Source organism: Schistocerca piceifrons, chromosome 9 (assembly GCF_021461385.2).
Source record: "Schistocerca piceifrons isolate TAMUIC-IGC-003096 chromosome 9, iqSchPice1.1, whole genome shotgun sequence".
In the NCBI taxonomy this organism is placed as follows: domain Eukaryota; kingdom Metazoa; phylum Arthropoda; class Insecta; order Orthoptera; family Acrididae; genus Schistocerca; species Schistocerca piceifrons.
The window spans coordinates 119,520,615-119,535,435 of NC_060146.1; the positions used below are offsets into that span (position 1 = coordinate 119,520,615).

Here is a 14,821-nt window from a genome sequence, read left to right on the forward strand (position 1 = left end):
CATGCAAAACTAAACACTTCGGAGGACCAGCAACTTGGAAAAATTTCAGGACCAGAAAACCAGCTATTTATGACAGTATTTTAAATTGTACTGACACATTTGTAGAGCGCAGGAAAAGATCATGCTGCGTCCACAGTTCTGAATTGTTTAGGAGAGTAATTTTAAAATTTGAAACTGAATTTCAAGTGCACTAATGGATAAAATTAAAGAACTCCTAAGTCATTTGGGAGCACTTTTTATATACATTAAATTTAATATAAATAGGTACCTTGTGTATTTAGATTGTAGTTTCATTGGCATAACATTTAAAGTCATGCCATTCGTTACAAGGAAAAAGTGATACTTGTGTATAGTGCAGTAGAAGATAGCAAGTAAAATTGTATTTTTTGCTAAACAATATGAGTCAGTATATATTTTAATAAAAATCAATGTTTGAAACAAGAAAGCTTCTTCTTATTAAACAATTAGTGTTTTCTGTTTGAACTTTAGGTGATAAAGTGGTAATAAGAAAAAATATATCACTTTGTCGCAAAGTGCACTTCACAGCCTACTGTAAAAGGCTTGTGTAAGTCACTCTAGCTTGTTGTTGGAGCATTCCTTCAAAATGTTGAGGTCCTGATAGTTTTTTTGTATTTCCAGAGGACCTGTAAAGACAAGTTATTATAATTATAATAATAATTATTATTATTATTATTAGCATTATATAAAATTATTCTAAAATAATAATTGATTAGGTTTTTATATTTTACCATCTGTAAGCAGGAGAGTGGTATTTTCCAGACCGCTGCTCTTTACATTATTATGAATCTGTTGATTGATGTGGCGATTTCCACACCCCCCCCCCCCCCCCCTCCCCCATTGCTTTTGTATAGTTTATAAATTGAGTGCAAAGTTGATGATTTTTCTTTTATTTTTTAAACGGAAGCTATTTTTGACCCACTTTTACAAAAAAGTGTCTTCTACAAACTCTATTAAAGAGTTTTCATAAGAAAGGCCATGTTCTGAACTACCTAAAAACTGTATTTGCGTTTGAAATGTGAGCATATAAGACCCTAAAAAGCATCAACAAGTTGCAGGTGCATTGAAAATGTCCCAATTCGGCTGGTACTCAAATTAAATCTGAAATCTGTTATTATGTTCTACAATTGTTTGGTACTGTCTGGGGAAGAATATATCAAAAGTCTCGATGACTAGGAAGTGAAGTAAATACCGAATAACTCTAAAAACTCCAAGAAAGGGGTGTTTTTGTCACAATTCATTGTGACATATTTCATCTGGTTTTTCTGCTATAGCTACAGAATGAAACTGGTTATTAACTTCACAATTTAACTGTGCATTACCAAAGCAGTGGAGATTGTTGTAATAAAATTGTTGCGTAACATCTGCAGCATACATTGTGGAAAATTTTGGTCAAGTTCACAGCAGTCTTCCTGACACGTTTTTGAATTGATCCATGTTGTAGAGAATTATTGTGTCTTTTTGTTGTGTAATGCTAGTGATGTGCTACTTTAATTCTGGTTTATGGTATAGCGTACTTCGTGTTAGCTTAGTTTGCGGTTGATATGGGACATCAGTGTACACATGAAAAACGATATAAATGTGTTTCTATGGTTCCTGGTGCCTTAACCATTGCTGGTTCCTTTTAAAGTTAGAAAACGAGCATCTCCATCACCATAGGTTCCCAACCCTGATAAGGGCTTCTTTACACAGGATCCCAAACCGATCACACATTTCTATAAGTGCCAGAGGCCAAAGCTAGGAGAGATTTCTTTTAGGATCCTAAACTTACGTTTGCTTCAAGCTACTTGCATTTTTTACAAGTTTCATTAATTTGCTGTAGAATGTCACAAAGAAAACTATACTGTTGGCCAGATGTCACTGATGCGATTGTTTCGGAATTAATTTTGATAAGGTAGAACCCAAAAAATTGCACTTTTCAAATGTGATTACCTCAGATTATTAGAGCCACAAAAAAGATAAAACTTTTCTTTTTATTGGATTCCTTATTTCATTACATTTTTTATGGAAAGAGTTTTTTTGTAGAGCTGAATGTTGTAGACAACTTCAAAAACAACAAGTAAGTCTACTTACTTGTATTTTTTCTGACTTAGGCTCATTTCCTAGTTGTCAGAACTTTTGATATTATTTCCACAGAGTGTGATAAACAAATGTAGAACATGGTAAAAATGCCAGATTTGAGTACCATTGGAATATGGACCCTTTCTCATTCTTTTTTTAGGGTTTTATATGTTTGCATTGCAAAACCAAATAGAGTTTTTTTAGGTGTTTTAGAACATGGCCTTTCTAATGAAAATGGTTTAAAAGAATTTGCAGAACACACTTTTTTGTAAGAGTATACCAAAAATAGATATTTTTGGCATATTTAGAAAAATCCTGAACTTTGCCTCCAGTTTGTAAACTATAGGAAAGTAGTAAGAGAATGAAATTTTATATTTGAAGACCTTGTTACGTTTATAATTTACAGTTTTATATAAAAAAAAGAAAATATTTCCAGAGATATTATGTCTCAAAGTTGATGGAAGCTCATGGCTGCACTGTTGATGGCTGCACTATGGGGTCAAACAAATGACTATATCTGAGCAAGTACATTTGGAACATGTGCAAAACTTCACACAAAATTTCAGCAAAATCCTTGATGACCATACGGGAACTTTTTCCAAAAATAGACCACTTGGCATGGAATAGCCCCTGGGAAAAAGTTTATTTTCACCTGGTAAAAAGTGTAGTTTCAGCGGTGAAATTCAAGTAAAATCCGAGAATTTTTTAAATTCTTGTCTGCATATACATACTGGGATGGGTTCACCCACATTCAAATTCACTTAGCTCTGACATAATGCACTCTGCAACTACACAGAACACTGTTCTGACTAAGACTGACACTCAGACAGGTGCCATTGTGGTCAAATAGAACAGATAAACGTGCAGGCTTGGCTAGAATCTGCATTTGTGTTCAAGCATGCATTTCTTGCAGTGTTTCCACATTTGTGTCCAACTCCTATAGGTGTAAATGCATCAGTTGAAAAGTATCAAGGAAAAAGGTATTGGAATTGAGATGGAAAGTATGTAAATTCTCTGTTTGTACATCCGAGAGACCACTTCTGGTGTGTTCACTTCACGAATCCCCTGTTCTGCCACATCAGCAGCAGTGCAAAGCCCTGCGGACAGGGTGACTCCAGATACTCCTGGAGGCTTGTAAAACACTCGAGTGACTCAATTCCAGCTTGTGAGGCTCCTGCGTGTTCTGCAAATTGCAGAAGATTCTGAGAAGAGAATAGTCTGTGTGTTGTTGTAAGCATGAATTTATCCTGTGAACCACAGATGAACGGCAACAGACAGAGGCCATATTCGTAGATTTCTGGAAAATGTTTACAGTGCCAATGTTAAAGAAGGTCTAAGCATCTGGATAAATAAGTGGCTTGACAACTTTTTAAGTAATTGAGTCCAGTATGATGTCCCTGACAGTGAGTGTTTGACGGAGACAAAGATACCATTAAGAGTGTGCCAGGAAAGTGTCTTGGGACTACTCTTGTTCTCTGGTTACATAAACAACCTGACGGATAGGATACATAAGTCATCATTAAGGTCTATAGGAGGATGGAGGATGACATTTACAGAACTTCAGCTCGGTGTGATGAATGGAAGCTTTCTCTAAATGCAGAAAATGTAAATTAATGAAGAAGAGTAGGAAAATCAGTCATATTCAAAAACAGTGGTATTTTTCCAGAATGAGATTTTCACTCTGTTGCAGAGTGTGCACTGATATGAAACTTCCTGGCAGATTAAAACTGTGCGCCGGACCAAGACTCGAACTCGGGACCTTTGCCTTTCACGGGCAAGTGCTCTACCGTGTGAACTATCCAAGCACGACTCGTGACCCGTCCTCACAGCTTCAATTCTGCCAGTACCTCATCTCCTAACTTCCAAACTTCACAGAAGCTCTTCTGCAATGGTTCACAGGCAAAGGTCCCAAGTTCGAATCTCGGTCCGGCACACAGTTTTAATCTGCCTGGAAGTTTCACAGTGGTATGTTGGTTGACACAGTCACGTAGATTAATTATCTAGGCATAACATGGCAAATCAACATGAAGCGGAGTGAGCACATTGGGTCAGTTGTTGGGAAGGTGAATGGTGTACTTCAATTTATTGTGAGAATTCTAGGGAAGTGTAACTGATCTGTAAAGAGGACTACATCCAGAATGTGACACATTCTTGAATACTGCTCCAAAGTGTTTGAGATTCCCATTAGATCAGATTAAAGGAAGACATTGAAGTGAGTCAGAGGTGCTCCTAGATTTGTTACCAGTAGGTTCGTTCAGTGTGTGAGTGCAATGGAAATGCCTCTTGAACTTGACTGGGAATCCCTGGACGGAAGATAATATTCTTTTTGTGTAATACTATTGGAAGAATTTAGAGAACTGGCATTGGCAACAGACCTATTGCCATCAATGTACACCTCATGTAAGGACTATGTAAATGAGAAATCAGAGCCTGTACAGAGGCATGTAGATAGTAAGTAATGCTAGAGCCAAATAACACTGTGTGTGTATTTTGGGGAAGGGGGTTTCGTGGTATGTTCATGCTGGAAAACAAACATGCATCAAAGTAAGTCAAACCGAATATAAGTAGCAACATGACACTATCAATATCTCACAGGGTGCTTGGGTTTCAGACATAAAGTACACCATCAGCCCAAAGTGTTTCGAGATTGGATTAATAAAAGTAGAGAAACATTATGATGGTTTTAATGCTTCAGATATTCTGCGTAGTCTCTGACACTCGAGTATGATGCACGGAATGTTTGTGCAACCCTGTAAAACTGTCAGAAAAGTCTTCCTTTGGGATGTTGTGTGATTGGTTTATGTTGATAACACTATATCTTGTTATTCATGGTCTCTCAATCCACCCTCCCTCTCCAGAAAAGAACTGTTGGCATTTTATATTTCAGTCAAGTCAACAGCAGGTGTCCGCACATTGTTGTTTATGTTCAGGAGTCAAAGTATGTGGGAAAAACCTCGCACACTCATTTTCGTACATCCATTGTTTACAGTTAGTAGTTGAAGCTGCCACTGTAGTTACTGCTCTAATGTCCCTTACATGACAGGAATAAAGTCACACACAGAAGTTCTTGGACAGACAGCTTATATATAAAAGCACTGCTTATGGCTAGATCAGCTGTCCAAAATATGAAAAGAAAACTGTACTGGACATCTGAAAACATATCAGCAATTATTATTTTCCCACTTTATCATCTTTGGTGTTATTTTAACTTCTGCTTGTCAAAAGAATTGCTAAGATGTAAATTTTCTGCAGCTACTAAAGTGGGCTATGTTGAGCAAGGAATTGTGATAAGTAATGCAATTTTAACTTTGCAGGATGATTTAGATGCCGAATGCAGGGACACTGATGCAGAGGTGGTGGCTGAAGGATTTGGCTTGCAGATAACTCGTGGTGATTTAGCTACTTTATCTGGGACGAACTGGCTGAATGATAAAGTAATGTTCTTTAATTAAATTTGTATATATGTTCATCACAATGTTAGTATTATTTTTAATCACATTTGTCATTTAATATTTGTGCCATTTTCATAATTTAAAAACTTGTTAGTGCCCATTGTTTTTTTTTTTTGGTTCGCCCAATGCCATTAAGAGTTGCTATTGTATGTATTGACAATTCTAATTACCACTTACATAGTGGTAACATAGATATGTTGTTGTTTGATCAGTATGTTAACTGACTTGTTACAACTATTCCCTCTCTTTCAGATTGTGAATTTCTACTTGAAACTTTTAACAGAAAGAGGGAGACAGAATAGGGAACCAGAAGTGTATGCGTATGACACATTTTTCTTCCCAAAACTGATTAAATGTGGCTATGAAAGTGTCAAGAAATGGACTAGAGTGGTAAGATTTTGTTTGAACATTTATTATGCTCTTGAAATGTTGGCTTTATAAAATTCTCAGTTGATCTATGAGGAATGAACATGAGCACTGTATGTATAATTTCATTGGTCCTTCTAATATACTGCAATAATAGTCCCTTTTCAGTCAACATGCAAATGCATGTGCTTCACTTTCATTTTCACTGAGAATCATAAACTTTATTAATTAAATGTTCAGTATTAATTGTGTAGACCAGGGCGTCCCAACCTTTTCAGCTGGCGGACCCCTTCTTCAGTCGAAAATCCATGGCGGACCCTTAGTCAGTCAAGAGCGCAGTAACTTCAAATTTCAGAGCGAAACCCATGGGAACTGAAAGCTTCTTAATGCAAGTGCCGTGTTCCCAATGACCCCCCACCCCCTCCCGAAGTATCAGTAGTCTTTGGTTTAGAGATGAATCAAAACAACTTGAAATTAACGATTCAATTTGAATTCCTACTCTATCCAGACACTTACTAGTGGATTTACTCCCTTTGTTCAACACACTATAGCCTGATTAAAATTACTTGCTAACTGACATCTCACACATCGGAGCTGCCTTCCTCCAAGAGCAATCAGCGTCACGTCCAAACTGTTCGCTGTTGACAAGCTGCCACTTGTGGTCTGTTCACTTCCACTGTTTGGCTACTGTTGTGTAAGGAGCATGCATATTTCATAACGTGTGAGTGTGTGTGGTTTTTCGTGAAATCCGAAGAAAAATGTTCAGATGTATGTCTGTGGCACTTAACTACAGAGGCCATCAGTCCCTAGCCTTACACACTATTAACCTAAGTTTAACTGCTGCTAAGGACAACACACACACACACACACACACACACACACACACACACACACACACACGCCCGAGGGAGGACTCGAACCTCCGGCGGGAGCGGCCGCACAATCCACGACGACATGGCGCCTAAGACTTCACGTCTGTGAAGAAAAGAAGCAGACCCATGATTCGGGATACAAACACATCACGAACGAAAAGAGTCCAATGAATTGTCTTTAAAGGACTATTATGACATCTGTTGTGTAATGTGTGGGAATACAGTCACCCAGTTTACATGCGTTTCCAAAACCGGATTTCATAAGCTGATGTCCCAGTTCCACTTTTGGTTGGTCAGATAAACACTTCAAAATCGATTCTGGAAATCTGCTTTTATAAAGCCGTTTTCCAGTTCCACAATCGATTTTCTTACTCGTGTAAACAGCTTGAAAAGTCTAGTTATTTTTACGTCTTTGCGTATCTACTGAATGGCAGCTGTCAGTCCATAGCCGGCAGCTAGCAGGCGGCATTGCAACAGTGTACTGTCAGTTGGTAGCTGGCAACTGACAGGTGGCGTGGCAACAGTTTAGCCACAGCTGACAACTTCAACTACTACTTGGACACTATATCATGGCAGTCAGTCTCGACTGTAAACAAATTAAGAAAACAAACAAACAGACTCTCTTATTTTTATATAAGAAGACAAAGCATTTCACAGAACATAAGACTTTTTTTCTCAAAGGAAACAATTCTGGCAGAGGAGGTTTACCTTTTACGAGGTGGCACGTGAAAAGTCCTCATTTGTTTACGCTCGCAGCCAGTTGGCACAATATAGTGTCAGAATAATAGCAAGTAATTGTAACTGAAGTATAGGCAGGCCATATTTGTAACTGAGAGGATGGAATATATTGTAAAGAAAAGAAATTAGCTTTAGAGATCATTTTAATTTTCGTAACAAAAATATCAATGCCAACAGAATTCAATTAATAATTATTTTGTAAATGATAGAAGACAGAAACAAAGTTCCTACAGAGTCATAGTTCAGGTACGTCCACTGAGCATCTACAAAGAAAAATGCTTTCTTCTTTACTATAGATGACTGTAGGAATAATAATGGAATCCTAATGTGATGGTTGAGGGTGCTTCTGCTGACACAATTTTGAAAAGTTGGGTTCAATTCTTGACAGATGGAGACGGATGTCTGGTTCCGCATCTAGACAGCTTCGGTACTTACTTTTGTGGGCAGCACAGAACGAGAATCCAGATTCACACATGTACGTTGTGGCAAACGGAAGAAGTACACGTTTCACCTCTTCAACAAGGGGGTAGTATTTCTTGTTATCCAAACGGATCCAAAAGTGTGAGTAACTGTCAATGTCAAAACTTGATTTCAAGGTAGGGTCTGTGGCAATTTCTATCAACAACTCGTATTCATTTGATGATAGAATGTTCAGCTTTTGGATACAGTGAATGGGTTGACCACCCATTCATATTTCTGCATCTTCTCATCTTCAGCTGCTGGGAAATAATGCTCCAACAATGACATCAAGCTTCGGAGATATTCCAAGATTTGATGAAACAAATTCTTTCCGAGCGTCAATGTTTTGTTTTTCAAAAACTCCTTGAGAAGAGGAAAATGCTTGACATCCCCTTCCTCGACACACTCTGCCCAAAAAATGATTTTCCTCTTGAATGCTCGAACTTTGTCGATAGCAGTGACCTGTGTTTCACTTTTCTCTTGGAGTGAAATATTCATTTAGTTCATTTTGGAGAAAATATCTGACAAATAGGCAAGTATACACTGCCAGTTTTCGTCATTAATAAGGTCTGCTGATTTGGTGTTATGCTCCAAAAGGAAAGCTAAGACTTCCAATCTTAATTTGTACAACCGAGAGAGTGCATTCCCACATGAGAACCACCTCACTTCTGTGTGGAGAAGTAGGGAACGATGAAGGCTTCCGATATCTTCGCACATTAATGTGAAAAGTGTTGACTTCAACAGCCTTGATTTTATGTAGTTAATGATTTGAATAGATTCGTCTAAATCTTTCTTGAATGAAACAGGCATTCGTTTCGTAGCTAAAGCATATCTGTGGAGAGCACAATGACTGCTGTTGCAACTCTTGGCGTTTCTTTTATTTTCGTTATTCCTCTGACCGTAGGACCCGTCATAGCTTTTGCACCATCTGTGCACACATCTATGAAATCAGACCATGAAACTTTGTTAGTCCTTAAAAAATCATCCAGTAGACGGAATATTTCAGCACCTGTTGCGTTGGCCGGTAGTGGTCTGCACAATAAGAGGTCCTCCTCAAAACATCCAGAATATTCATAATGGACAGAAGCCAATAAAATCACTAATCCTGCAACATCAGTGGATTCATCTATCTGCAGAGAAAATGAATTGTGTTGTATGCAAGAAACAAGAGTGTCTTTCACATCATTTGACATGTCAACAATACGTCTCTTGACAGTATTGTTTGATAATGGCACCGAAGATACAAGCTTTACTGCCTTTTCATCTAGCATGCAAGAAACAATATCATTAACGCACGGCTTTATTAGATTTTCTGCAATGGTATGAGCTTTGCCTGTTTTTGCCACTCGATAACTAACCAAGGAAGAAGCTTTTAATGAATTTTCATTAATTTTTTTGCATGAGTTTTCATGCAATGCTGAGAAACAGCTAGTTCAGGACTCTTCTTTTTGAAAAAAAAATTGATGTCTTTAGCCTGGAAATCCGGGTGAGTATCTTCAAAATGACAGCGCAATTTAACTTGAACCATTGAACCATTGAACTGTTCGGAAGGACTCGCGCACAAATTACACCCTGAGCTTTACCCTCCTTTGTCTCCATAAAGCCCATTTCTAAATAGCTTTTGTTGTATTTACGCTTCTTGGTTATTCCACTTCTACAGGATATTGCAACCAATGGAGTATTTGCAGCGTTTCCACATAATAAATCTGGCTGTGGAGCTTCTTGTGATTGTTCTTCCTTTGGTCGTCCTCCCTCCTCCTTCATTTCAACTGGAAACTTCCCTTGTTGTGAAGGCGATGGAGAAACTGCACCCTTCTTCAATGATCCTGACTTCAGCCACCGATCCATGTTAGAAGTAATAAAATGGTAAAAAATCGACTTATGAAATAGGTAGTGCACTGACAAAGCAAGTTTAACGTTTAATGAAAAATAGGTAGTGCACTGACAAAGCAAGTTTAACGTTTAATGATGCCCGGGGCCGCATACGTGCCAGCGAGCGCTGTGATTGGTCGACAAAGCTCGCCCCGCGCATGCGTAAAAGGTTTCAGCACATCTAGCGCCGTGAGCCGGTGCACAAACGACCCCCGAATTGTTGCGAAACAGTCTATCAGAGAAACCGCATTCTCCGGCACTAAACGAGTAAGCGTTCTCAGTTAGGAACCGTGAAGGCTGCTTGGGAATACGACCTGAAGTAAAAGTACACATGTTTATCACACGAAAAAAAATAGTGACGGATTTGATTTTCACATTTTTATTCAATAATTTTACTCATTATTTTACACGATTTGGTGAAAGGGGGCTGCGGACCCCCTAGAAAGAGCCGGCGGACCCCTAAGGGGTCTGCGGACCACACGTTTGGAAGCTCTGGTGTAGACAATGATTACAACAGCATTTTGCAATTGTGAGAGGTTTTATTAGTTACTACTTTCTTCCTTTTTCATTTCACCTGACTTTGGAGTACATTAGATCAACCACTTTGTAAGTTTTTAATATTTATTGCTTTTCTTTTAGCCAAGGGGAGGGGCAGGGGTTGGTCTTTGGGATTCATTCGTAGGACATGTCCATGATATCCATCTTCTTTTTCTTTTCGTCATTGTGTTTGAGGGATTTTGGGTTACTTGGTAAAAGGCTTCATTTTGAATGTGGATTAGGTTGTTGTTATGGTGCTTGAGGGGCTAGGATTTTTCTTACTATTTTCCTTTCTTTGATCTCCAGCCTTTTGGCCACAATTGGTATGGACAATGTTTTGACTCTCTGTAAGGCATTCCACTTTGATTACCGTTATATTACGTCTTATTGTTGCATTCCGTAAGAGAACGTGTTTCTGGTGAGGTGGAAGGCCAGTTAAGCTTTATTTCTTGTAGATTCCATTGTTGTCTCGAGACCATTACAGCTGATCAGTTCTCCTAGAAATTTGTTGTTCTCTCACCTTAAAATGTTTTGATTTTTTCAGTTAGCTTGGTCTTTTTGAACAAGCTATTGAGATCTATTCTTTGTGCCCATTTTTGTAGTTTGAAGGTGTCTGTTTTTTGGCATCTTTCGAGGTTTCGACCAGTAAGCCCACATCATCTGAAAAAACTATGCAGTTGACTTTGATGCTTTTGTGTTTTGTTCCTAGAAGGATTCAACTACAGGACTTTGTGTTCCACTGTCACTTTTTCTGGGATGTAGTTAAATAGCAGTGGGGAGCTGTGTCCTTGCTGTACACCAGTTTTTTTTTATCTCAAAAGAGCCAAAGATAGCTCTCGAGTATACGTTGGTAAGGGTTTCTCTGGCTGGGGGTGTGGTTATATTGTCTACATTTAGTTCTTTTAGTACAGGAATGAGGGATTTCTTGTCTCTGGTCTATCAAGTCCACGAAAATGGATACATATTGTCTTCCACTTGATTTTTGGCGGGCCATTATGTTTTTTAGGTTTAGTTTTTTTTCTGGGCTGGATATTCCTTTCCTTAAACTTGCTGGTAATCTCCAAGTTGATAGTATAGTTGGGTTCTGCTGTGTTTAGTAGGATTTTAGAGAATATCTTGTTCATATTTTACTAAGTGAGTGAGATCTCTCTGTAGCTGTTGTCTGTTTTGGACCCTTTCTTGTGGAGAGGGTGGTTGATGGCCCTCTTCCATTATTGTGAGATTCTTTCATTTCTCCATATGTCTTCAGGAATGTGTTGTAGAGACGCTCTGATATTTTTGTTGACATTTTTCCAAAGTTTTTTTGTGACTTGGTTTTCTCCTAGCTCATTCTGCCCAAAACACAGCCACTTGTGCTGCTTCTTTGGGCTATCAAATGTGGACTTCCCCTCCCCATATTTTCCTGACACAGCACCCAGTACCTAGTGACTTCTTCATTTTTTCCTCATTATCAGTCTGGAATGACGCCACATAATGATTTCTTTATCCTAGAGGACGAAGTCACTAGTGTATGGGTGCCATGTCAGGAGAATAGGTGGAGGGGGAGTTCACATTTGACAGCCAAAAGAAGCAGCATAGGGGGCTGTGTTTTGTGCAGAATGAGCTGGGGCATTGTGATGCAGCAAAACCACTCCTTTGGACAGCTTTAGTTGCCTTTGTCTTAACAGGCTCCTGTAAATGCATTAGGAGATTTCTGTAGTGTGCTCCCATGACAGTTTGTCCATTATGGACATAATCTGTTAGCACCACACTGTGATAGTATCACAAATTGTTGTATCTCACCAACGTCCTGCTGGCTCATTGATTAGCTCCAATGGCAGCCATAGATTCTGTGTAGAGGAGAGATTTAATGTAGCTTGCTAGTCCTGAGATCTTAATAAGAAAAGTGAGTGCATACAATAGTATATTTTTTGTATTATGATTTTTGCAGACTTGCATATGCTATTGACCATACCCCACCTATAGAAGTACCAGATCTGCTGTTTGAGACTTTCGTAACGTACTGCTTAAATGATTCTTGAACATAGTGTTGGATATTTTTGTAGTCATTTTCATCATCAGTTTTCTGCTTTGTCACAGGAACTTTGCATCTCCTTGTGGCCACTGTCATGTGTTTTATTATTACTTCTTCTTTTAATTGAAGTGTCCACAACTTTTGTTGTTGTTCTTACCTCCAAATTGCTTGATAATGCCCAGTGGGACAAAAATAGCTTACCAAAAGTGACCTGAAATAGTGTTTATTGCAAGTGAGTCACAGTTGGAATCAGCCAACTCAAAAAAATGGATGAGTGTAAAAATTTATGGGGATGTGAAATGGAACAACCATATAGGCTCAGTTACACATAAATTAGGTGACAGACAGTGATTCACAGGCAGAATAGTAAGGAAGTGCAATCAACCTACAAAGGAGGCTGCATTCAAAACATTCGTGCAACCCATCTTAGAATGTTGCTCAGGGGTGTGGGACCTGTATCAAATGGGATTGACTTGGATATTTGATGGTTATGAAGAAGGGCGATACAAATGGCCACTAGACATAAACTGTCTCCCAAAAACATACTTAGAAAGTATCTTGAAACATCTTTACATGATGGATCCAGTAATATATTACAACCCCGTCTGCCTCTGTGATCTCCATGGGAGTGATACAAAGACTAATTACAGCATGTAAAGAAGTATTTAAGCAGTCATTCTTCCCTTGTACCATATGTTAATGGAATGCTAAAAAGTCCTAACAACTGTTAAATTGGGACATACCCTCTGCCATGCACTTCATAGTGTTTTGTAGAGTATGGTTGTAGATGTAGATCTAAATAAATTGTATAGAAAACTCACCTTTCTCAAGCCATTTGACTTTGATTCTGTTTCCATTTTGCCCGTAATGACTTCTTCCTCAAGGGGATATTTAACTCTAAATCTTCCTTCCTTTTCTTCTTCTTTTTTTTGCCATTCAACTTTCACATTTAAATGTAAAAGTTCCATCTTCTGCAGTCTACATTAACAGCTGAAAATGGAAGAGGATGGGGGTTAGGAAAGAGACTAGAAAATTACACTTGAATGTGTGTTTATTGTGGTGTTAATCCTTTCTTTTACATTTGATTGGTCCACAAATATGAAACTCTTGATAAAAATCCTTGTTTTGGTGAGATTCCATGATTCTCACTGCAGTTGTGTGTAGCTTTTACAACTGTTTGAATTTAACATGCAAAATAACCAGTGGGAAATGATTGACCAGTCTTGGGCAGATGTATTGTCTGAGTAATAGCATTCTTATTACTGGTTTATTTTCATCATGGAGGGGTGCTTGTGTGTGTTTGTATTTTAAATCTGTTTCACAACATAATGCCATCATTTGGTAATGGGATTTAATTGCTCTGTTGTGTGATCTGAAATGCTAAGTTTTGTTATTTTGCCACTTACAGGTAGATGTATTCAAACATGACATTTTGATAATTCCGGTTCACTTGGGAACGCACTGGTGTATGGCAGCTGTGGATTTCCGAAAGCAGACACTTGTGTATTATGACAGTATGGGAGGAGAGAATGAGTCATGTCTGAAGGTAAGAGAAAACATTTTTGTGTTGCAACCACTCTCTAGTCCAAATCCGAAAGCAAGGTCATCAGTGAAGAACAGCACTTGGCACTGAAAGCACTTTTATTGTGAACTCTTCTATTGGGAGTGCTACTATTTATTTATATGTTGAATATTCAAGAATATAGAAATATTACAAACATATCAACTTTTGAGTACCTTCCGAAAGACTCAGGTCAGCCGAAAAACTACCGCCCAATAGCACTCCTGTGCCATCCGTACAAACTGTACGAACAAATAAACCTAAACCGCTTAGCAAATATCGCAGACCGAAAGCTCATTCCCCAACAGGCTGGATTCAGACCCGGGAAATCATGCACCAGTCAAATCCTAGCACTCACAGAACACATAGAGGAAGGGTTTGAAAACAAACAAATAACAGGTGTAGCATTGGTGGACTTAAGTTCTGCATACGGCACCGTCAACCACAGAAAGCTCATGGAAAAACTGTACTGCACATTTAAGGATCATCAGTTCACAAAAATCATTGAATCTCTGCTGCAAAACAGACAGTTCTATGTAATGCTGGACGGGAAAAAAAGCCAATGGTGTCGACAAAAGAACGGTCTCGCCCAGGGCAGTGTGCTGGCCCCCCTACTATTTAACCTATACACCAATGATCAACCAACACCGGAACGTACTACCCATTTCTTGTATGCCGATGATCTGGCCATTACAGCGCAAGGAAATAGCTTCGAGGAAGTAGAAGGGAAATTAGAAAGCTCGCTACACGTAATGTCTGAATACTATAAAGAGAACTCCCTCAAATCAAATCCATCTAAGACACAGGTTAGCGCTTTCCACCTCCACACAAAACAGGCAAACAGGAAGCTGAATGTCACCTGGAATGGCAA

At 38.6% G+C, this 14,821-nt stretch overlaps 1 protein-coding gene across 1 annotated transcript in view; it reads left to right on the forward strand.

Moving 5' to 3' along the window:
• The window catches only part of LOC124717097, a 357,007-nt gene that overhangs the window by 329,661 nt on the left and 12,525 nt on the right, over positions 1-14,821 (forward strand). The window contains exons 39-41 of the mRNA XM_047243803.1: positions 5,394-5,513; positions 5,784-5,921; positions 13,798-13,935. Of these exons, the coding sequence (XP_047099759.1) occupies positions 5,394-5,513; positions 5,784-5,921; positions 13,798-13,935 (396 nt within the window). The remainder of the gene's footprint in view (positions 1-5,393; positions 5,514-5,783; positions 5,922-13,797; positions 13,936-14,821) is intronic.